This window comes from Babylonia areolata, chromosome 14 (genome assembly GCF_041734735.1).
Source record: "Babylonia areolata isolate BAREFJ2019XMU chromosome 14, ASM4173473v1, whole genome shotgun sequence".
Classification (NCBI taxonomy): Eukaryota; Metazoa; Mollusca; class Gastropoda; order Neogastropoda; family Buccinidae; genus Babylonia; species Babylonia areolata.
This window is the reverse complement of record NC_134889.1, coordinates 36,196,920-36,215,920: the sequence shown is the minus strand read 5'-3', so window position 1 is coordinate 36,215,920 and position 19,001 is coordinate 36,196,920. Positions and strand designations below refer to the sequence as shown.

Genomic DNA, 19,001 nt, shown 5'->3' with positions numbered 1-19,001 from the left:
CACACATACAGCCCCCCCCGCACCCCCCCCCCCCCAACACATACACACGCAAACACACACAACTCACACACACACACACACACATAAACACCCACACCCAACAAACACAAAACACACACACATAAACTCACACACACACACACACCCAACAAACAAAACACACACACACACACACACACACACAAGGAGACGCCTGTCTCTCTCCCCACCTGAGGGACTTGGCACCACAGTGATGGCCGTCGATGCCCTCAGGTCCCAGAACCGCGCCGTCTTGTCCTGCGACCCGCTCACAAACATGCACCCGCCCCATGTGTGCAGCGAGTACACGTGTCCTGGCAACACAGCATAGAGGACATGTGTCCTGGTAACACAGCATAGAGGACATGTGTCCTGGTTAACACAGTGTGCAGGGCATTTTGGGGTAAAAATAGGAGTACATGTGTACCAGTAACACAGGATAATAATAATAATAATAATGGATACTTATATAGCACACTATCCAGAAATCTGCTCTAGGTGCTTTACAAAAGCGCTTTTGATAACATAAAACATTATATCTATGTTACATACACACACCAAAATGTGATCACACACACACACACACACACACACACACGCACGCACGCACGCACACACACACACTGCATACATACATTTTAACATACATGTGTATCTAACAGCTACCCTAACACATACGCACACATAGGCAGGCACAAACTTACATAAACACACGCACACACAATACACATTCATATACATGCATGTAATTATGTACACATACATATGTATACACACATAGTCAAGCACACCTAACGAAAAGGAAGTGGACCTGCCACAATTGAATTTATTGCTGAGGGAAAAGGTGAGTTTTGAGACGAGATTTAAAAGATGCGAGGGAATCAGAATGACGGAGGTTATCAGGGAGCTTGTTCCACGTCTTTGGCGATTGAAAAGAAAACGATCTGTGTCCATAGGTCTTACTTCTGACGTGAGGTATCCTGAGAAGTCGAGTGTCAGAGGAAGAACGGAGCTGGCGAGACGGGGTATAGATATGGATGAGTTCAGAAAGATACTTGGGGCCAGATCCGTTGACTGCAGAAAAGGTCAGAGTGGATAGCTTATAGTCTATTCGATCAGAAACAGGCAACCAGTGGAGAGACTGAAGGAGAGGAGAAACATGGTCAAATTTAGAAGCTCTGCAAATGAGTCTGGCAGCGTTATTCTGAATTCGTTGGAGTCTGTCTAACAGGTATTTGGGAAGGCCGGCCAAAAGAGAGTTGCAGTAATCCAATCTTGAGAGAACCAGAGAGCATACAAGTGTCTTGGTTGCATCGGTTAGAGAGATAGTGGCGGATAGAGCTGATTCTACACAGTTCCAAATAGGCAACTTTACAGATATTTGAAATGTGCTGTTGGAAGGAAAGAGACTGGTCCAGGATTACACCAAGACTGCGAACAGAGGGAGAAAGTGAAACAGGTGTGCTATTGATCAGAACAGAGTCAGGAAGGGAAGGATGTTGACGAAACTTCTTTGGACTGGTTATCATAAATTCAGTCTTATCATCATTTAATTGCAGCTTGTTGAGAGTCATCCAGTCCTTTAGGCCAGCAATGCACTCCTGTGTTTGAGTCACCAGTGCATCAAGTTCAGCTATGGAAGCCGACTGATAAAGTTGTGTGTCATCAGCAAAGCTCTCATGCGACATCGCATGATGACTGATAACATCCGACACAGGAGCCGCATACAGCATGAAAAGAACAGGACCTAGGACGGACCCTTGTGGGACACCATATTTCAAGGCAGATACTCTAGAGTATGTACCATTTACACACACTTTCTGTGTACGATCTGACAGGTAAGACATGATCCATGCTAGTGCAGTGTCACGAATACCAAAGGAAGTTTTAAGTCTGTTCAAGAGGATAGAGTGGTCGATAGTGTCAAAAGCTGCTGACAAATCTAAGAGAGCGAGAACAGATATCTTATCCTCATCAAATCCCGAAAGCAAATCATTCACTATTCTAAGAAGGGCTGTTTCGCAACTATGACCACGTCTATAAGCTGACTGGTGGGAATTAAGTAAACCATTCTGCTCCAGATGAGCTAAGAGCTGAGACAATATGATCTTTTCTAGCAGTTTTGATAAAAATGACAGATTAGAGACAGGTCGATAATTTTTCAAACAATTATGATCCAAAGATGGTTTCTTGATGAGTGGATGTACAACAGCAGATTTGAAGCTTTCAGGGAAACAACCAGACAGTAAGGAAGAATTGATGACATGAGTAATATGTGGCAGTAGAACATCAATACATTCAACCAACAAAGAAGACGGGACAGGGTCAAGCTCACAGGATTTCGGACAAGCGCTCAGACACACTTTCTTCACAAAATCTTCAGTAACCGGTTGGAAACAATGTAAAACAGGACCACTGTACACGCGTTCTTGAACGGGTGAAGAAGGAGACACAACAGAGTCAAGCTTCTCACGAATGCATGATATTTTGCCGGTGAAGAAGTCAGAAAACTTTTGAGGGAGTTCCTGCACCGAAAATGTTGTAGGGAGAGGAGTGTTTTTCATTTTACCTAGTAGATTGTTCGTAGCGTTGAAAAGCTGTTTGGCTGTGGTGCATGCAAGTATTTTAGAAGAGTAGAACTTTGACTTTGCCCTGTCAACAATGTTTGTTACATTATTCCTGGCTGTCTGAAAAATGTCCCTACTGATGGTCAAACTAGTGGCACGCCAGTGCCTCTCAGCTCTCCTTCTCTCCCGCTTGGCCTCCAACAGCTCTGGTCCCACGGTGTTGTACCAAGGCGACGGGGGACGATTGGAGATCAGGCGCCGAGTCGACGGGGCGTGCCTGTCGAGTGCAGCGCATAGGACAGTGGATAGCTGGTCAGCAGTCGGCTCAAAAGGGATATTAGTCAGCAGGTCTGCTTTAAATAAGTCTAAATCAACTGAGGTCAGTGTGCGCACCTCCCTATACACACGGGGCGTGGGAGGTTTGGTGAGGTTCAGATGACACGTCACACTGTGATGGTCGGAGGACAGGGTGTGATCGACGGTGGTAGACTTCAGGAGGAAGTCCTCATTTCTGTGCAACACCCAATCGACGATGTGACCACGATTGTGTGTAGGCTCGGTTACAGACTGGTTAAGATCGAACAAACTGACAATTTCAAGTAATTTAGAGGTATAAAACTGTGGGTGAATCAAAATGAAAATTAAAGTCACCAACAATAAGTAGGGAGCCTGGTAAACTATTAGCGTATTCTAAGAAGTCCGGAAACTGTTCTATGAACATTGTATCAGAAAGTTTATTTTTCTTGTTTGGTGGCGGACGGTAGAGGCAGAACACATTGAGGTGGGAATGTGGCAGCGACAGTGAAAGCTGGGCCAGTTCGAATGAGGCATGGTTGAAGGGAAAGGCAGATGTGTACGTTGTGTGTGGGAGCAGCCTGTCTGACACAACGAAGGCGATTCCTCCCCCGCAAGTTGTTGTAACACGAGGGAAGGAGGTGGTAGTGTAGCCAGGGGGAGCGAGATCTCGACACTTAGCTTCATCCCCAGTACTGCGAAGCCATTTTCTGTGATACACAGGATGTCGAGGCTGACTGACAGCAGATGTTCGTTGATCGCTGAGCGTTTGAGGCGAGGACCAACTGACTGGGCGTTGAACAGACCTAGAGAAATTTGAGTTGAGCGGTGGGAGGGAAAGCAGGACAGAGGTACACGAATATGGTTATTAAAGTTGATGCATTTAACAGGATGGTCAGTGGAAGTTACATGTCCAGTACCACACACAACAGCTATCTTCCTCTGCTTGCGACGTCCTGCACGATGAGTGCGAACACGGGGGAGGTGACAACCTATACCCACACCTCTGATGGCGTCGATGACAGAAGGGTCAAGTGCTGCAGGAGGCACGGAACACGGGGGAGGTGACAACCTATACCCACACCTCTGATGGCGTCGATGACAGAAGGGTCAAGTGCTGCAGGAGGCACGGACAGGAGTTGGTCCCGTGTGTAAGACACACGGGGAGAATGAGCATTAAGCAAGGGCCTGTGGTAGAGGTCAGCTTCAGGAACACGCGGAGCGGGCTGCGCGTGCGAAAGGGGATGGTGAGGAAATGGCGTGCTCTGACAAGCAAGAATACTTGCCAGGTTACACAGAAAACATGTCCAAATAACTTGAAGTTCCGGTGGCAGAATCGCACAAAACAAGCACCAGTGTATACTCCACTCCATCATAAAATACATACACAACTTTTACGTCAACGCACAATCACATTCCAACACAAGTGACGAAAGAAATGAGAGCTAGGACTATGCTGCCTGTCAGGCGTAGCCCTTGCCCTTCATAACATTAGATGCATGTGTACTGGTAACACAGGATGGCACAACATAAGAGCGCATGAGTTCTGGTAACATAGCATGGGACTGTGGGTAAAAAGAGTACTTGTGTACTGGTAACACAGCATGGCACAGTGGGTAAACAGAGTATTTACTGAGTATTTGTGTACTGGTAACACAGGATGAAACAGTGGGTAAGAGTATTTACAGAGTATTTGTGTACTGGTAACACAGGATGAAACAGTGGGTAAGAGTATTTACAGAGTATTTGTGTACTGGTAACACAGGATGGCACAGTGGGTAAACAGAGTATTTACAGAGTATTTGTGTACTGGTAACACAGGATGAAACAATGGGTAAACAGAGTATTTACAGAGTATTTGTGTACTGGTAACACAGGATGAAACAGTAGGTAAACAGAGTATTTACAGAGTATTTGTGTACTGGTAACACAGGATGAAACAGTGGGTAAGAGTATTTACAGAGTATTTGTGTACTGGTAACACAGGATGAAACAGTGGGTAAGAGTATTTACAGAGTATTTGTGTACTGGTAACACAGGATGAAACAGTAGGTAAACATACACTACCTGTGTACTGGTAACACAGCACAGAACGGTGGATTAAAAAATAGATAGCATACTGGTAACACAGCACAGAATGGTGGATTAAAAAATAGATAGCATACTGGTAACACAGCACAGAACGGTGGATTAAAAAATAGATAGCATACTGGTAACACAGCACAGAATGGTGGATTAAAAAATAGATAGCATACTGGTAACACAGCACAGAATGGTGGATTAAAAATACAAAGTGTACTGGTAACACAGCATGTCATAGTAGATAAACATAAAGTACATGTTTCATGGTAATAAGCACCGTGACAGAAAGTAAAGCATGGAATCAGAATCAGAATCAATTTTAATGTCCATTAAACCTGAACAATTAAACAATTAAACCTGTTTGAGAACGGTAACCATCAAACAATGCAGCCGCTTTCTGTTCACTTTTGAACATGTGTGAGTCTCACACACTGTTGTTTTCAAGTGTTTCCTTTTTGTTGTTGTTATCTTCTATACTGAGGAAATGCTCTCCCAACAGAAAGAAACACAACCTGAACCTAAACCTAAGAATAAGCACAGCCTCACACATGCACGTCATTTTCAACACACACACACATACGCACACACACACTCAGATACACACACACACACACACACACACACACACTACAGTTCCAACAACATACACACACACACACTCACACACTACAGTTCCAACAACATACACACACACACACTCACACACTACAGTTCCAACAACATACACACACACACACACACACTACAGTTCCAACAACATACACACACACACACTCACACACTACAGTTCCAACAACATACACACACACACACTCACACACTACAGTTCCAACATAAACAACACACACATACATACACACACACACATACAGTTCCAACAACAACACAGACACACACACTCACACACATGTTCAAATGCACATCCCCTATGCCACCCCCCACCCCCACTCCCCTCACCCCATCTTTCCCCACACCACCCACATGTTCTACAACACATAAAACTACACCCCCACCACCACCACCACCAGCACAAGAAGACACACAGACAGATCCACAAAACATGTATATACAAAAAGGCACTTGCTGGTTTAAGGTTAAAGAACTGGTAGTGAATTGATATGCACACACAGAGATCCACAAAACATGTATATACAAAAAGGCACTTGCTTGTTTAAGGTTAAAGAACTGGTAGTGAATTGATATGCACACACAGAGATCCACAAAACATGTATATACAAAAAGGCACTTGCTGGTTTAAGGTTAAAGAACTGGTAGTGAATTGATATGCACACACAGAGATCCACAAAACATGTATATACAAAAAGGCACTTGCTTGTTTAAGGTTAAAGAACTGGTAGTGAATTGATATGCACACACAGAGATCCACAAAACATGCATTATACAAAAAGGCACTTGCTTGTTTAAGGTTAAAGAACTGGTAGTGAATTGATATGCACACACAGAGATCCACAAAACATGCATTATACAAACAGGCACTTGCTTGTTTAAGGTTAAAGAACTGGTAGTGAATTGATATGCACACACAGAGATCCACAAAACATGTATATACAAAAAGGCACTTGCTTGTTTAAGGTTAAAGAACTGGTAGTGAATTGATATGCACACACAGAGATCCACAAAACATGTATATACAAAAAGGCACTTGCTGGTTTAAGGTTAAAGAACTGGTAGTGAATTGATATGCACACACAGAGATCCACAAAACATGTATATACAAAAAGGCACTTGCTGGTTTAAGGTTAAAGAACTGGTAGTGAATTGATATGCACACACAGAGATCCACAAAACATGTATATACAAAAAGGCACTTGCTGGTTTAAGGTTAAAGAACTGGTAGTGAATTGATATGCACACACAGAGATCCACAAAACATGTATATACAAAAAGGCACTTGCTTGTTTAAGGTTAAAGAACTGGTAGTGAATTGATATGCACACACAGAGATCCACAAAACATGTATATACAAAAAGGCACTTGCTTGTTTAAGGTTAAAGAACTGGTAGTGAATTGATATGCACACACAGAGATCCACAAAACATGCATTATACAAACAGGCACTTGCTTGTTTAAGGTTAAAGAACTGGTAGTGAATTGATATGCACACACAGAGATCCACAAAACATGTATATACAAAAAGGCACTTGCTTGTTTAAGGTTAAAGAACTGGTAGTGAATTGATATGCACACACAGAGATCCACAAAACATGCATTATACAAACAGGCACTTGCTTGTTTAAGGTTAAAGAACTGGTAGTGAATTGATATGCACACACAGAGATCCACAAAACATGTATATACAAAAAGGCACTTGCTTGTTTAAGGTTAAAGAACTGGTAGTGAATTGATATGCACACACAGAGATCCACAAAACATGCATTATACAAACAGGCACTTGCTGGTTTAAGGTTAAAGAACCAGTAGTCAGCTACGCACCACTATGGCCTGTCAGAGCCCGTATGGGCGTGCCCGTCTCACAGTCGGAGGCATAGATCTTGCAGTCCCCGGCGCCGCCGCTGATGAGCAGCGACATGCGATTGGTCATGTCCTGCATGAAGACCACATCTCGCACCGTGCCGTCATGGAAAGACAACTCCATCCCCTGACCTGTGCCCCCCGACACACATAGGTTGGAAAAAACATGCATGTCAACATCTCTGTATACACCGGTCGTGTGATGTGCATGTCAACATCTTTGTACCCCTTTATGTGTTGTGCATGTCAACATCTTTGTACCCCTTTATGTGTTGTGCATGTCAACATCTTTGTACCCCTTTATGTGTTGTGCATGTCAACATCTTTGTAATACCCGGCAAGCACAGCCCCAAAAAACCACAGCATGACTGCCATACTCGGCAGCGATAAAAACTGCCATTCACAGAAAAGCCCACTTGTGTATCTCTCTCTCTCTCTCTCTAATATTATAATATATATATATATATATATATATATATATATAGAGAGAGAGAGAGAGAGAGAGAGAGAGAGAGAATACGAGTGACTGTGGGAGTCGCAGCCCACAGACAAAGAAGAAGAAGAGGACAAAGAAGATGAAAATCCCCACTAACCCTCCGTGCTGAGCGTGTCGCAGTTGAAGCGGGTGAGGCGGATGGTTTTGTCGTTGGACCCTGAGGCCAGCAGGTCCCCAGAGGGGTTCCAGGCCGTGCAGTAGATGGAGCCCTTATGGTGCTTCATCAGCTTGTGCACCACGCTCGCCTCATGCGTCACATGGTCCTCTCTGGTCACACAGCAACCATGACCATCATGATCATACATCAACTGACCACAGAGCAGCCATGACCATCATGATCATACATCAACTGACCACACAGCAACCATGACCATCATGATCACACATCAACTGACCACACAGCAACCATGACCATCATGATCATACATCAACTGACCACAGAGCAGCCATGACCATCATGATCATACATCAACTGGCCACACAGCAACCATGACCATCATGATCATACATCAACTGGCCACACAGCAACCATGACCATCATGATCATACATCAACTGGCCACACAGCAACCATGACCATCATGATCATACATCAACTGACCACAGAGCAGCCATGACCATCATGATCATACATCAACTGGCCACACATCAACCATGACCATCATGATCATACATCAACTGGCCACACATCAACCATGACCATCATGATCATACTTCAACTGACCACACATCAACCATGACCATCATGATCATACATCAACTGACCACACAGCAACCATGACCATCATGATCATACATCAACTGACCACACATCAACCATGACCATCATGATCATACATCAACTGGCCACACATCAACCATGACCATCATGATCACACATCAACTGACCACACAGCAACCATGACCATCATGATCATACATCAACTGACCACACATCAACCATGACCATCATGATCACACATCAACTGACCACACATCAACCATGACCATCATGATCATACATCAACTGGCCACACATCAACCATGACCATCATGATCACACATCAACTGACCACACAGCAACCATGACCATCATGATCATACATCAACTCATCCAGCCCTGCTCCTACACACCCACAAACCACAAGGGAACTAACTTTCAGCGTTTCCAGCTGTGTCTACACATGTCAATTTGGAGGAAAATCCAATTTATTTCAGTATGTGAATTATAATTTCTGAGTTTTTCTGCATCAATATTGTTGACAGGGAAGCCCCACCATGGCTGTAAGCTCCCTAGGATTGAATGGGTTAAAAGACATACTATTCCTCATATTAATAGGGTTGAATGGGTTAAAAGACATACTATTCCTCATACTAATACTAATACAAATAATTACACCGCACTGATAATGATGATAATAATGATAATAATACATTAAAAGTAGTATTAATGAATATTTACATTAATGATATTAATATACTAAAAAAAACTTTTTTTTTAATAATAATAATGAAACATTTCTCCTCTCTACTTGCCCAGACACCACAGCAATGGTGATGATAATGACAACAATAATAACACATCAAAAGAAAAAAACAAAACAATTATAAACATTTCTGCAACATGTTCTCCAGGTACAGTTTGAGAGTTGTATAGAATAACGATGATGATGACAACAATAACAACAATGCAAAGAAACAAGACCAAAATTAAATTCACACCCACAACACATACCCACACCCTTCCCACCAACTCTCTCACACCATCCCCCTCCCCCCCTCCCCCCACACCCTTCCCACCAACTCTCTCACACTATCCCCCTCCCCCCCTCCCCCCACACCCTTCCCACCAACTCACTCACACCATCCCCCTCCCCCCACACACCCACACCCTTCCCACCAACTCACTCACACCATCCCCTCCCCCCCACACCCCACACCCTTCCCACCAACTCTCTCACACCATCCCCTCCCCCCCACCCCAACACACACTCCACACACTCACTTCACACCCATCCCCCTCCCCCCTCCCCCCACACACCCACACCCTTCCCACCAACTCTCTCACACCATCCCCCTCCCCCCCTCCCCCCACACACCCACACCCTTCCCACCAACTCACTCACACCATCCCCCTCCCCCCCTCCCCCCACACACCCACACCCTTCCCACCAACTCTCTCACACCATCCCCCTCCCCCCACACACCCACACCCTTCCCACCAACTCTCTCACACCATCCCCCTCCCCCCACACACCCACACCCTTCCCACCAACTCTCTCACACCATCCCCCTCCCCCCACACACCCACACCCTTCCCACCAACTCTCTCACACCATCCCCCTCCCCCCACACACCCACACCCTTCCCACCAACTCACTCACACCATCCCCCTCCCCCCACACACCCACACCCTTCCTACCAACTCACTCACACCATCCCCCTCCCCCCACACACCCACACCCTTCCCACCAACTCTCTCACACCATCCCCCTCCCCCCACACACCCACACCCTTCCCACCAACTCACTCACACCATCCCCCTCCCCCCACACACCCACACCCTTCCCACCAACTCTCTCACACCATCCCCTCCCCCCCTCCCCCCACACCCTTCCCACCAACTCTCTCACACCATCCCCTCCCCCCCACCCCAACACACACACCACACACTCACTTTCCACCCATCCACATACACACACACCCCACCACACACACACATCTTTCACAATCCACCCCCACCACCCACCCACACACAGACCTGAGTTTGGTGGAAGGAACAGATATGTAATGGTGCTGCCTACAGCATATAAGATCCCCCCCCACCCCTAACCCCCCCACCCCCACACCATCACCCCCACCCACATCCGCACAGACCTGAGGTTGGTGATGTGGGTGAAGGAACAGATATGTTGTGTCTTGGAGTTGCTGCCCAGAACATACAAGTTCCTCCCACCCCACCCACACACATAGCCCCACCACCACCCCCTCCCCCCGCACACACACACACCACCACCACCACAGACCTAAGGTTGAAGATGTGGGTGAAGGAACAGATATGTAATGTCTTGGAGTTGCTGCCCACAGCGTTGACGTCCCCCCAACCCCACCAAAACACACACAACACACACACAAACCTCCCCCTCCCCAACACACACCCACACCCACATCCGCACACACCTGAGGCTGGAGATGTGGGTGAAGGAACAAATATGTAATGTCTAGGAGTTGCTGCCCACAGCATAGAAGTCCTCCCACCCCACCCAAACACACACATACCCCTCCCCACACCCCCACATACACACACCCTCACCCACACCCATACAGACCTGAGGATGGTGATGTGGGTGAAGGAACAGATATGCAATGTCTTGGAGTTGCTGCCCACAGCGTAGAAGTCCCCCCCCCCAACACACGCAACATCCCCCCACCCACCCGCCCCTCCAAGCCCCACACCATCACCCCCACCCACACAGACCTGAGGTTGGCCATGTGAAGGAAGGAACAGATATGTAATGCTGCTGCCCACAGTTTAAAAGTCCCCCCACACCCCACCCACCCACCCACACACACACACAACACACACTCCCCGAACTCCCCACAGACCTGAGGTTGGCGATGTGTGGGAAGGAACAGATGCGCAGTGTCTTGGAGTTGCTGCCCACAGCATAGAAGTTCCCTGAGGGGTGGAAGGCCACGGTGCGGATGGCCTGCATGTCCTCCAGAGACGTCACCGGCACAAAGCGAGGCTTCCCTCCACCCCCTCCCTGCCATCACACAAAGCAAAACAAGCACAATCATTTCCACACCCAGCCCACGAGGGCAAAACAAGTCTTTATGTTTGATGCCAGTCATGGAACAAGCACAATCATTTCCACACCCAGCCCACGAGGGCAAAACAAGTCTTTATGTTTGATGCCAGTCATGGAACAAGCACAATCATTTCCACACCCAGCCCTCGAGGGCAAAACAAGTCTTTATGTTTGATGCCAGTCATGGAACAAGCACAATCATTTCCACACCCAGCTCTCGAGGGCAAAACAAGTCTTTATGTTTGATGCCAGTCATGGAACAAGCACAATCATTTCCACACCCAGCCCACGAGGGCAAAACAAGTCTTTATGTTTGATGCCAGTCATGGAACAAACACAATCATTTCCACACCCAGCCCTCGAGGGCAAAACAAGTCTTTATGTTTGATGCCAGTCATGGAACAAGCACAATCATTTCCACACCCAGCTCTCGAGGGCAAAACAAGTCTTTATGTTTGATGCCAGTCATGGAACAAGCACAATCATTTCCACACCCAGCTCTCGAAGGCAAAACAAGTGAAGGGAGTGATGGCCTAGAGGTAACGCCTCCGCCTAGGAAGCGAGAGAATCTGAGCATGCTGGTTTGAATCCCATAGTCGCCAGCATTTTCTCCCCCTCCACTAGACCTTGAGTAGTGGTCTGGACGCTAGTCATTTGGATGTGTGGATAAACCGAGGTCCCATGTGCATCACTCAACTCTGACATCCCTCACACCAGGCAGGTGTCAATGGGTACCTGACTTTGACTGGAAAGGTGGAGTGATGGCCTAGAGGTAACGTGTCCACCTAGGAAGCGAGAGAATCTGAGCGCGCTGGTTCAAATCACGGCTCTGCCACCGATATTTTCTCCCCCTCCACTAGACTTTGAATGGTGGTCTGGACGCTAGTCATTCGGATGAGTAGATAAACCAAAGTCCCATGTGCAGCAGGCACTTAGCACACGTAAAAGAACCCACTGCAACAAAAGGGTTGTCCCTGGCAATATTCTGTAGAAAGATCCACTTCGATAGGAAAACAAATGAAATTGCAGGCAGGAAAAAAAAATACCAAAAGAATTGGTGACGCTCTCAGTATAGCGACGCGCTCTCTCTTGGAAGAGCAGCCCAAATTTCACATGAAGAAATGTTTGCCAAAAACGATAATACAATACAAAACTAGAAACCAGTAAAGAAACAGCATCCCACACCCTGAAAACACCAAGAAAACAAGATACACCAGATCAAGTTATGGTGCTTAGAGCCTCTCTCTCCAACCACTGGGGCCATCTCAAGGCTACTGCTATGTTAGCATCTACTTCAAGTCAAGAACAAGATACAAATGAAAAGAAAAACAAAGTTGTAAATGAAAGCAAGGATGTGGCCCATTCATGTTCAAAGTTACAATGACCCATTCATGTTCAAAGTTACAATGATGCACTTCATGTTTGAAAATGTTAGATGAGGGGTGGGGGGTGGGGTGGGGAATTAAAACAAGAGAGAGAGAGAGAGAGAGAGAGACAGAGACAGAGAGACAGAGAGAGGACTGCAAATATGTCGAGTGACTTGCATTTATTCAAAATCTGCTAAACCCACATCACCTAATAAATTAATCTGTCTCTCCCTCCCTTCACCTGATTAATCAATTCATTCATCTCTTCTACTCTCACCCCACGTAATTAATGTCTCCCTTCCTTCACTTGATTAATCAATACATTTCTCCCTTTCCTACACCCACACCACCAAATCCATTAATCTGTCTCTCTTCCTTCACTTGATTAATCAATACATTTCTCCCTTTCCTACACCCACACCACCAAATCCATTAATCTGTCTCTCCCTCATCCCTACACCCACAGCAACCAATCAATCAACCAATCAATCAATCAGTCAGTGAATGTGCCCACTAAGGAGGAACGTACCGTGGACACCTCCCACCAGGTGGCATCAGCCCTCTCCCCGACCACCAAGCGGAACCTGCCCTGAGGCTTCACAGCCATTGGAAACTGGCTCTGACACCGCCTCTCTGGCTTCACGCTTCACCCCACACTGCGACTTGATGTGACACCGCCTCTCTGGCTTCACCCCCACACTGCCGCCTTGATGTGACACCACCTCTCTGGCTTCACGCTTCACCCTACACTGCCGCCTTGATGTGACACCGCCTCTCTGGCTTCACGCTTCACCCCCACACTGCCGCCTTGATATGACACCACCTCTCTGGCTTCACGCTTCACCCCCACACTGCCGCCTTGATGTGACACCACCTCTCTGGCTTCACGCTTCACCCCACACTGCCGCCTTGATATGACACCACCTCTCTGGCTTCACCCCACACTGCGACTTGATGTGACACCGCCTCTCTGGCTTCACACTTCACCCCACACTGCCGCCTTGATGTGACACCGCCTCTCTGGCTTCACCCCCACACTGCCGCCTTGATGTGACACCGCCTCTCTGGCTTCACGCTTCACCCCACACACTGCCGCCTTGATGTGACACCACCTCTCTGGCTTCACGCTTCACCCCACACTGCCGCCTTGATGTGACACCACCTCTCTGGCTTCACGCTTCACCCCACACTGCCGCCTTGATGTGACACCACCTCTCTGGCTTCACGCTTCACCCCACACTGCCGCCTTGATGTGACACCACCTCTCTGGCTTCACGCTTCACCCCACACTGCCGCCTTGATGTGACACCACCTCTCTGGCTTCACGCTTCACCCCACACTGCCGCCTTGATGTGACACCACCTCTCTGGCTTCACCCACACTGCCGCCTTGATGTGACACCGCCTCTCTGGCTTCACGCTTCACCCCACACTGCCGCCTTGATGTGACACCACCTCTCTGGCTTCACCCACACACTGCCGCCTTGATGTGACACCACCTCTCTGGCTTCACGCTTCACCCCACACTGCCGCCTTGATGTGACACCGCCTCTCTGGCTTCACGCTTCACCCACACACTGCCGCCTTGATGTGACACCACCTCTCTGGCTTCACGCTTCACCCCACACTGCCGCCTTGATGTGACACCGCCTCTCTGGCTTCACGCTTCACCCACACACTGCCGCCTTGATGTGACACCGCCTCTCTGGCTTCACGCTTCACCCTACACTGCCGCCTTGATGTGACACCACCTCTCTGGCTTCACGCTTCACCCACACACTGCCGCCTTGATGTGACACCGCCTCTCTGGCTTCACCTCACACACTGCCGCCTTGATGTGACACCGCCTCTCTGGCTTCACGCTTCACCCCACACTGCCGCCTTGATGTGACACCACCTCTCTGGCTTCACGCTTCACCCCTACACTGCCGCCTTGATGTGACACCACCTCTCTGGCTTCACGCTTCACCCCACACTGCCGCCTTGATGTGACACCACCTCTCTGGCTTCACGCTTCACCCACACTGCCGCCTTGATGTGACACCACCTCTCTGGCTTCACGCTCACCCACACTGCCGCCTTGATGTGACACCGCCTCTCTGGCTTCACGCTTCACCCCACACTGCCGCCTTGATGTGACACCACCTCTCTGGCTTCACGCTTCACCCCCACACTGCCGCCTTGATGTGACACCACCTCTCTGGCTTCACGCTTCACCCTACACTGCCGCCTTGATGTGACACCGCCTCTCTGGCTTCACGCTTCACCCTACACTGCCGCCTTGATGTGACACCGCCTCTCTGGCTTCACGCTTCACCCACACACTGCCGCCTTGATGTGACGCAGCAGCCAGTCACCTCTCTGATACTGCTCGCTCACTTTTACTGTTTCAGTTTCAGTTGGCGTCACTGCATTGGGACAAATCTATACGCCCCTAAAACCACCTCTGCTAGGGCCATGCCTGACCGACAGCATTACCCAACGCACTTAATCAGGCCTGGAGTATGTGCACATGATATGTAATCAGGGTGGATTTCTTCAACAGAATTTTGCCAGAGGATAAGACTTAATGTTGCCATGGTTTCTTATTGATTGATTGACTGATATGGATACTTATATAGCGCCTATCCTCGGTCGGAGACCAAGCACTAAGCGCTTTACAAACACGGAGTCATTTACATAACAGGCTGCCTACCTGGGCAGAGCTGACTGACGGCTGCCATTGGGCGCTCATCATTCGTTTCCTGTATCATTTAATGATCAGATTTCAAGCACGCACACCTACACACTCAGACAAACATGTAACATTTAACAATTTACATGTATGACCATTTTGTTTATTTACCCCGCCATGTAGGCAGCCATACTCCGTTTTCAGGGGTGTTCATGCTGGGTATGTTCTTGTTTCCATAACCCACTGAACACTGACATGGATTACAGGATCTTTAACTGTGTATTTGATCTTCTGCTTGCCGTATACATGAAGGGGGTTCAGGCACTGGCAGGTCTGCACATATGTTGACCTAGGAGATCGGAAAAATCTCCAGCCTTTACCCACCAGGCGCCACCAAGGCTGGAACCCAGGACCCTCAGACTGAAAGTCCAACGCTTCAACCACTCGGCTATTGCGCCTGTCAGTGCGCCAAGTGTATGCTGTACACAGGACCTGGCTTTTCTCTCTCACCAGAATGACTAGCTGCTCACTTTGATTTCCCAGTCAAACATGAGAGAGAAAGGGTAAGACAGGGAATGGAACCCACACCCCCACAGGCACTGTACTGGCCGATAAGTGTCTTGACCGTACTGCCACCTTCCTCCTTAACAAACAGGTCCCCAACACTGCACAATCAGTGAGCTAGTTCAGCTGGTTTTACAAACACTTATGCCTCAGTATCAACAGGGTAAACATGTCTGAATGAGAAATACATTTCATCATGTGTGGTTTATGACATCCCCCCACACCCCTCCCTGCCCCACCCCACCTTTTTTTTAATTTAATTTAATTTTTTTTATTAAACAATATTTACTGGTTCTTCTCCTTAGCATTCACATACTGTGATGACTGCATAGTACCTTGGTTTGTTACATGGCACACACACACTGGCCAGGTACCTCTGTCTTCAGCCACACTCTTACTGGTTAAGTGGCTTGTCAATTTCTCCCCCCCCCCCCTCCATCCCCCCACCATCCTACCCCCTAGTTATTTTGTGTATTATTTTTATTTTGCATGAAAATGACATAAAGTAAGGTGGAAGACTGGTGATTATGTATCTTTTTTAAATGTCTTCATGATGATGACACAGAACACTCTGAATGTTTATATGTACAGCTGATTTGATCAAACCCAAAGACACAGGATTTGACAAATAGTTTATTATATTTCTAATGTTTTGATTACATCCTAGATGACACTGAAAAAGGCAAATGATTAATTATGTAAGTGTTGTGACTATGATTATCCTGGACGACACTGAATAAGACACATGTTTTATTATGTAGCTCGCTTTGATAATGTCCAAGACAGCACAAAGGAAAGCCAATGACTTCACAGTTCACTTCTGCATTAAACTTTCCATAACAATCTGCCTGGGCCACACGACACAGATCTCCTAACGCAAACAGTAGTCACACCAGGTTTGGTATTCAACAAACAGCACTGGTTTCTCCTCTGTTCATCAGAGCTCTTCAAACACATGCACTGAGCGAGAGAGGGAGATACAGAATAAATCATGAGCAAACACACAACTTCAAAAATGCATCTCAGAATGCACACAGCCCCTTAATCCCTGCACAACTGACAACACAAACACTGCCAAAGACCTTCTTTTTCAACACACACACACACACCCCACAAACAAACACACACACACATGCTCACACACACACACACACACACACACCAAGCTCTAACACCACAGACACACACACATGAATACACAAAACCTGCTTAGCACAAAGTGTGTTTCCAGTTTGTATTTGGTCCTTGGAAAGAGGGGAAAGCTCAATAAACTGTTGTTGACAGGAGACCACACAGGGGTTATACAGGGGCTGGGCAGATGTCTGGTTTAATCAATCTGTTCGTCTTTTAACCCTTTCACCGATGACCCTCAGTGAAGCATGACCAGCACGGTTTGAATATGATGTGCACTCTCTACTTTCCATTACCGTCACTGAACTAACCCAACAAAAGTAATGCAATGCTAAAGTTAACTCACTGAGCCCTGCACACATGACCTTCACTGAACCAGCCCAACAAAAGTAATGCAATGCTAAAGTTAACTCACTGAGCCCTGCACGCATGACCGTCACTGAACCAGCCCAACAAAAGTAAAGCAATGCTAAAACCAACTCACTGAGCCCTGCACGCATGACTGTCACTGATCTAGGTGAACAAAAGTAAAGTAATGCTAAAATTAACTCACTGAGCCCTGCACGCATGACTGTCACTGAACTAGCCAAACAAAAGTAATACAATGCAGGAATTAACTCACTGAGCCCTGCACACATGACCGTCACTGAACCAGCCAAACAAAAGTAATATAATGCAGGAATTAACTCACTGAGTGCTGCACGCAAGCACTGTTCTGGTGTAAAAATTTGTTTCTTCAATTTTTTTTTTTATTTATTTTTTTTTACATTCCTGCAAATGCAAAGAAAGGGAACTAACTTCCACAGTATTTCTGGATATGTCCACACATAATTTGGAGGAAAAACCACATATCTTCTGGGGGTTTTCTGTTGTTGTTTTTTTCACAATATGGCATGGAAGCCTGCTGAGGCTGTAAAGTCCCCAGGGCTGAATGGACTGAGTGCAGATAGAGAATGGTGACTGACATCCTGATCTTTCTGAGTGTAGACAGAGAATGGTGACTGACATCCTGATCTTTCTGAATGCTGATAGAGAATGGTGACTGACATCCTGATCTTTCTGAGGTGACAAACCTTCACTGACATCCTGATCTTTCTGAGTGCTGATAGAGAATGGTGACTGACATCCTGATCTTTCTGAGTGCTGAGAGAGAATGGTGACTGACATCCTGATCTTTCTGAGTGCTGAGAGAGAATGGTGACTGACATCCTGATCTTTCTGAGTGCTGATAGAGAATGGTGACTGACATCCTGATCTTTCTGAGTGCTGATAGAGAATGGTGACTGACATCCTGATCTTTCTGAGTGCTGAGAGAGAATGGTGACTGACATCCTGATCTTTCTGAATGCTGAGAGAGAATGGTGACTGACATCCTGATCTTTCTGAGTGCTGATAGAGAATGGTGACTGACATCCTGATCTTTCTGAATGCTGACAGAGAATGGTGACTGACATCCTGATCTTTATGAGTGCAGATAGAGAATGGTGACTGACATCCTGATCTTTCTGAGGTGACAACCCTTCACT

General features: G+C 46.9%; 1 protein-coding gene across 7 annotated transcripts in view; it reads right to left on the bottom strand.

Moving 5' to 3' along the window:
• The window catches only part of LOC143290022 (WD repeat-containing protein 47-like), a 74,590-nt gene that overhangs the window by 13,034 nt on the left and 42,555 nt on the right, over positions 1–19,001 (bottom strand). For all 7 annotated transcript variants that reach the window (XM_076599348.1, XM_076599351.1, XM_076599352.1 and 4 more), the window contains 4 exons: positions 11,535–11,695; positions 8,048–8,217; positions 7,416–7,586; positions 210–332 (listed from right to left, as the gene is read on the bottom strand). In XM_076599348.1, the coding sequence (XP_076455463.1) occupies positions 210–332; positions 7,416–7,586; positions 8,048–8,217; positions 11,535–11,695 (625 nt within the window). The remainder of the gene's footprint in view (positions 1–209; positions 333–7,415; positions 7,587–8,047; positions 8,218–11,534; positions 11,696–19,001) is intronic.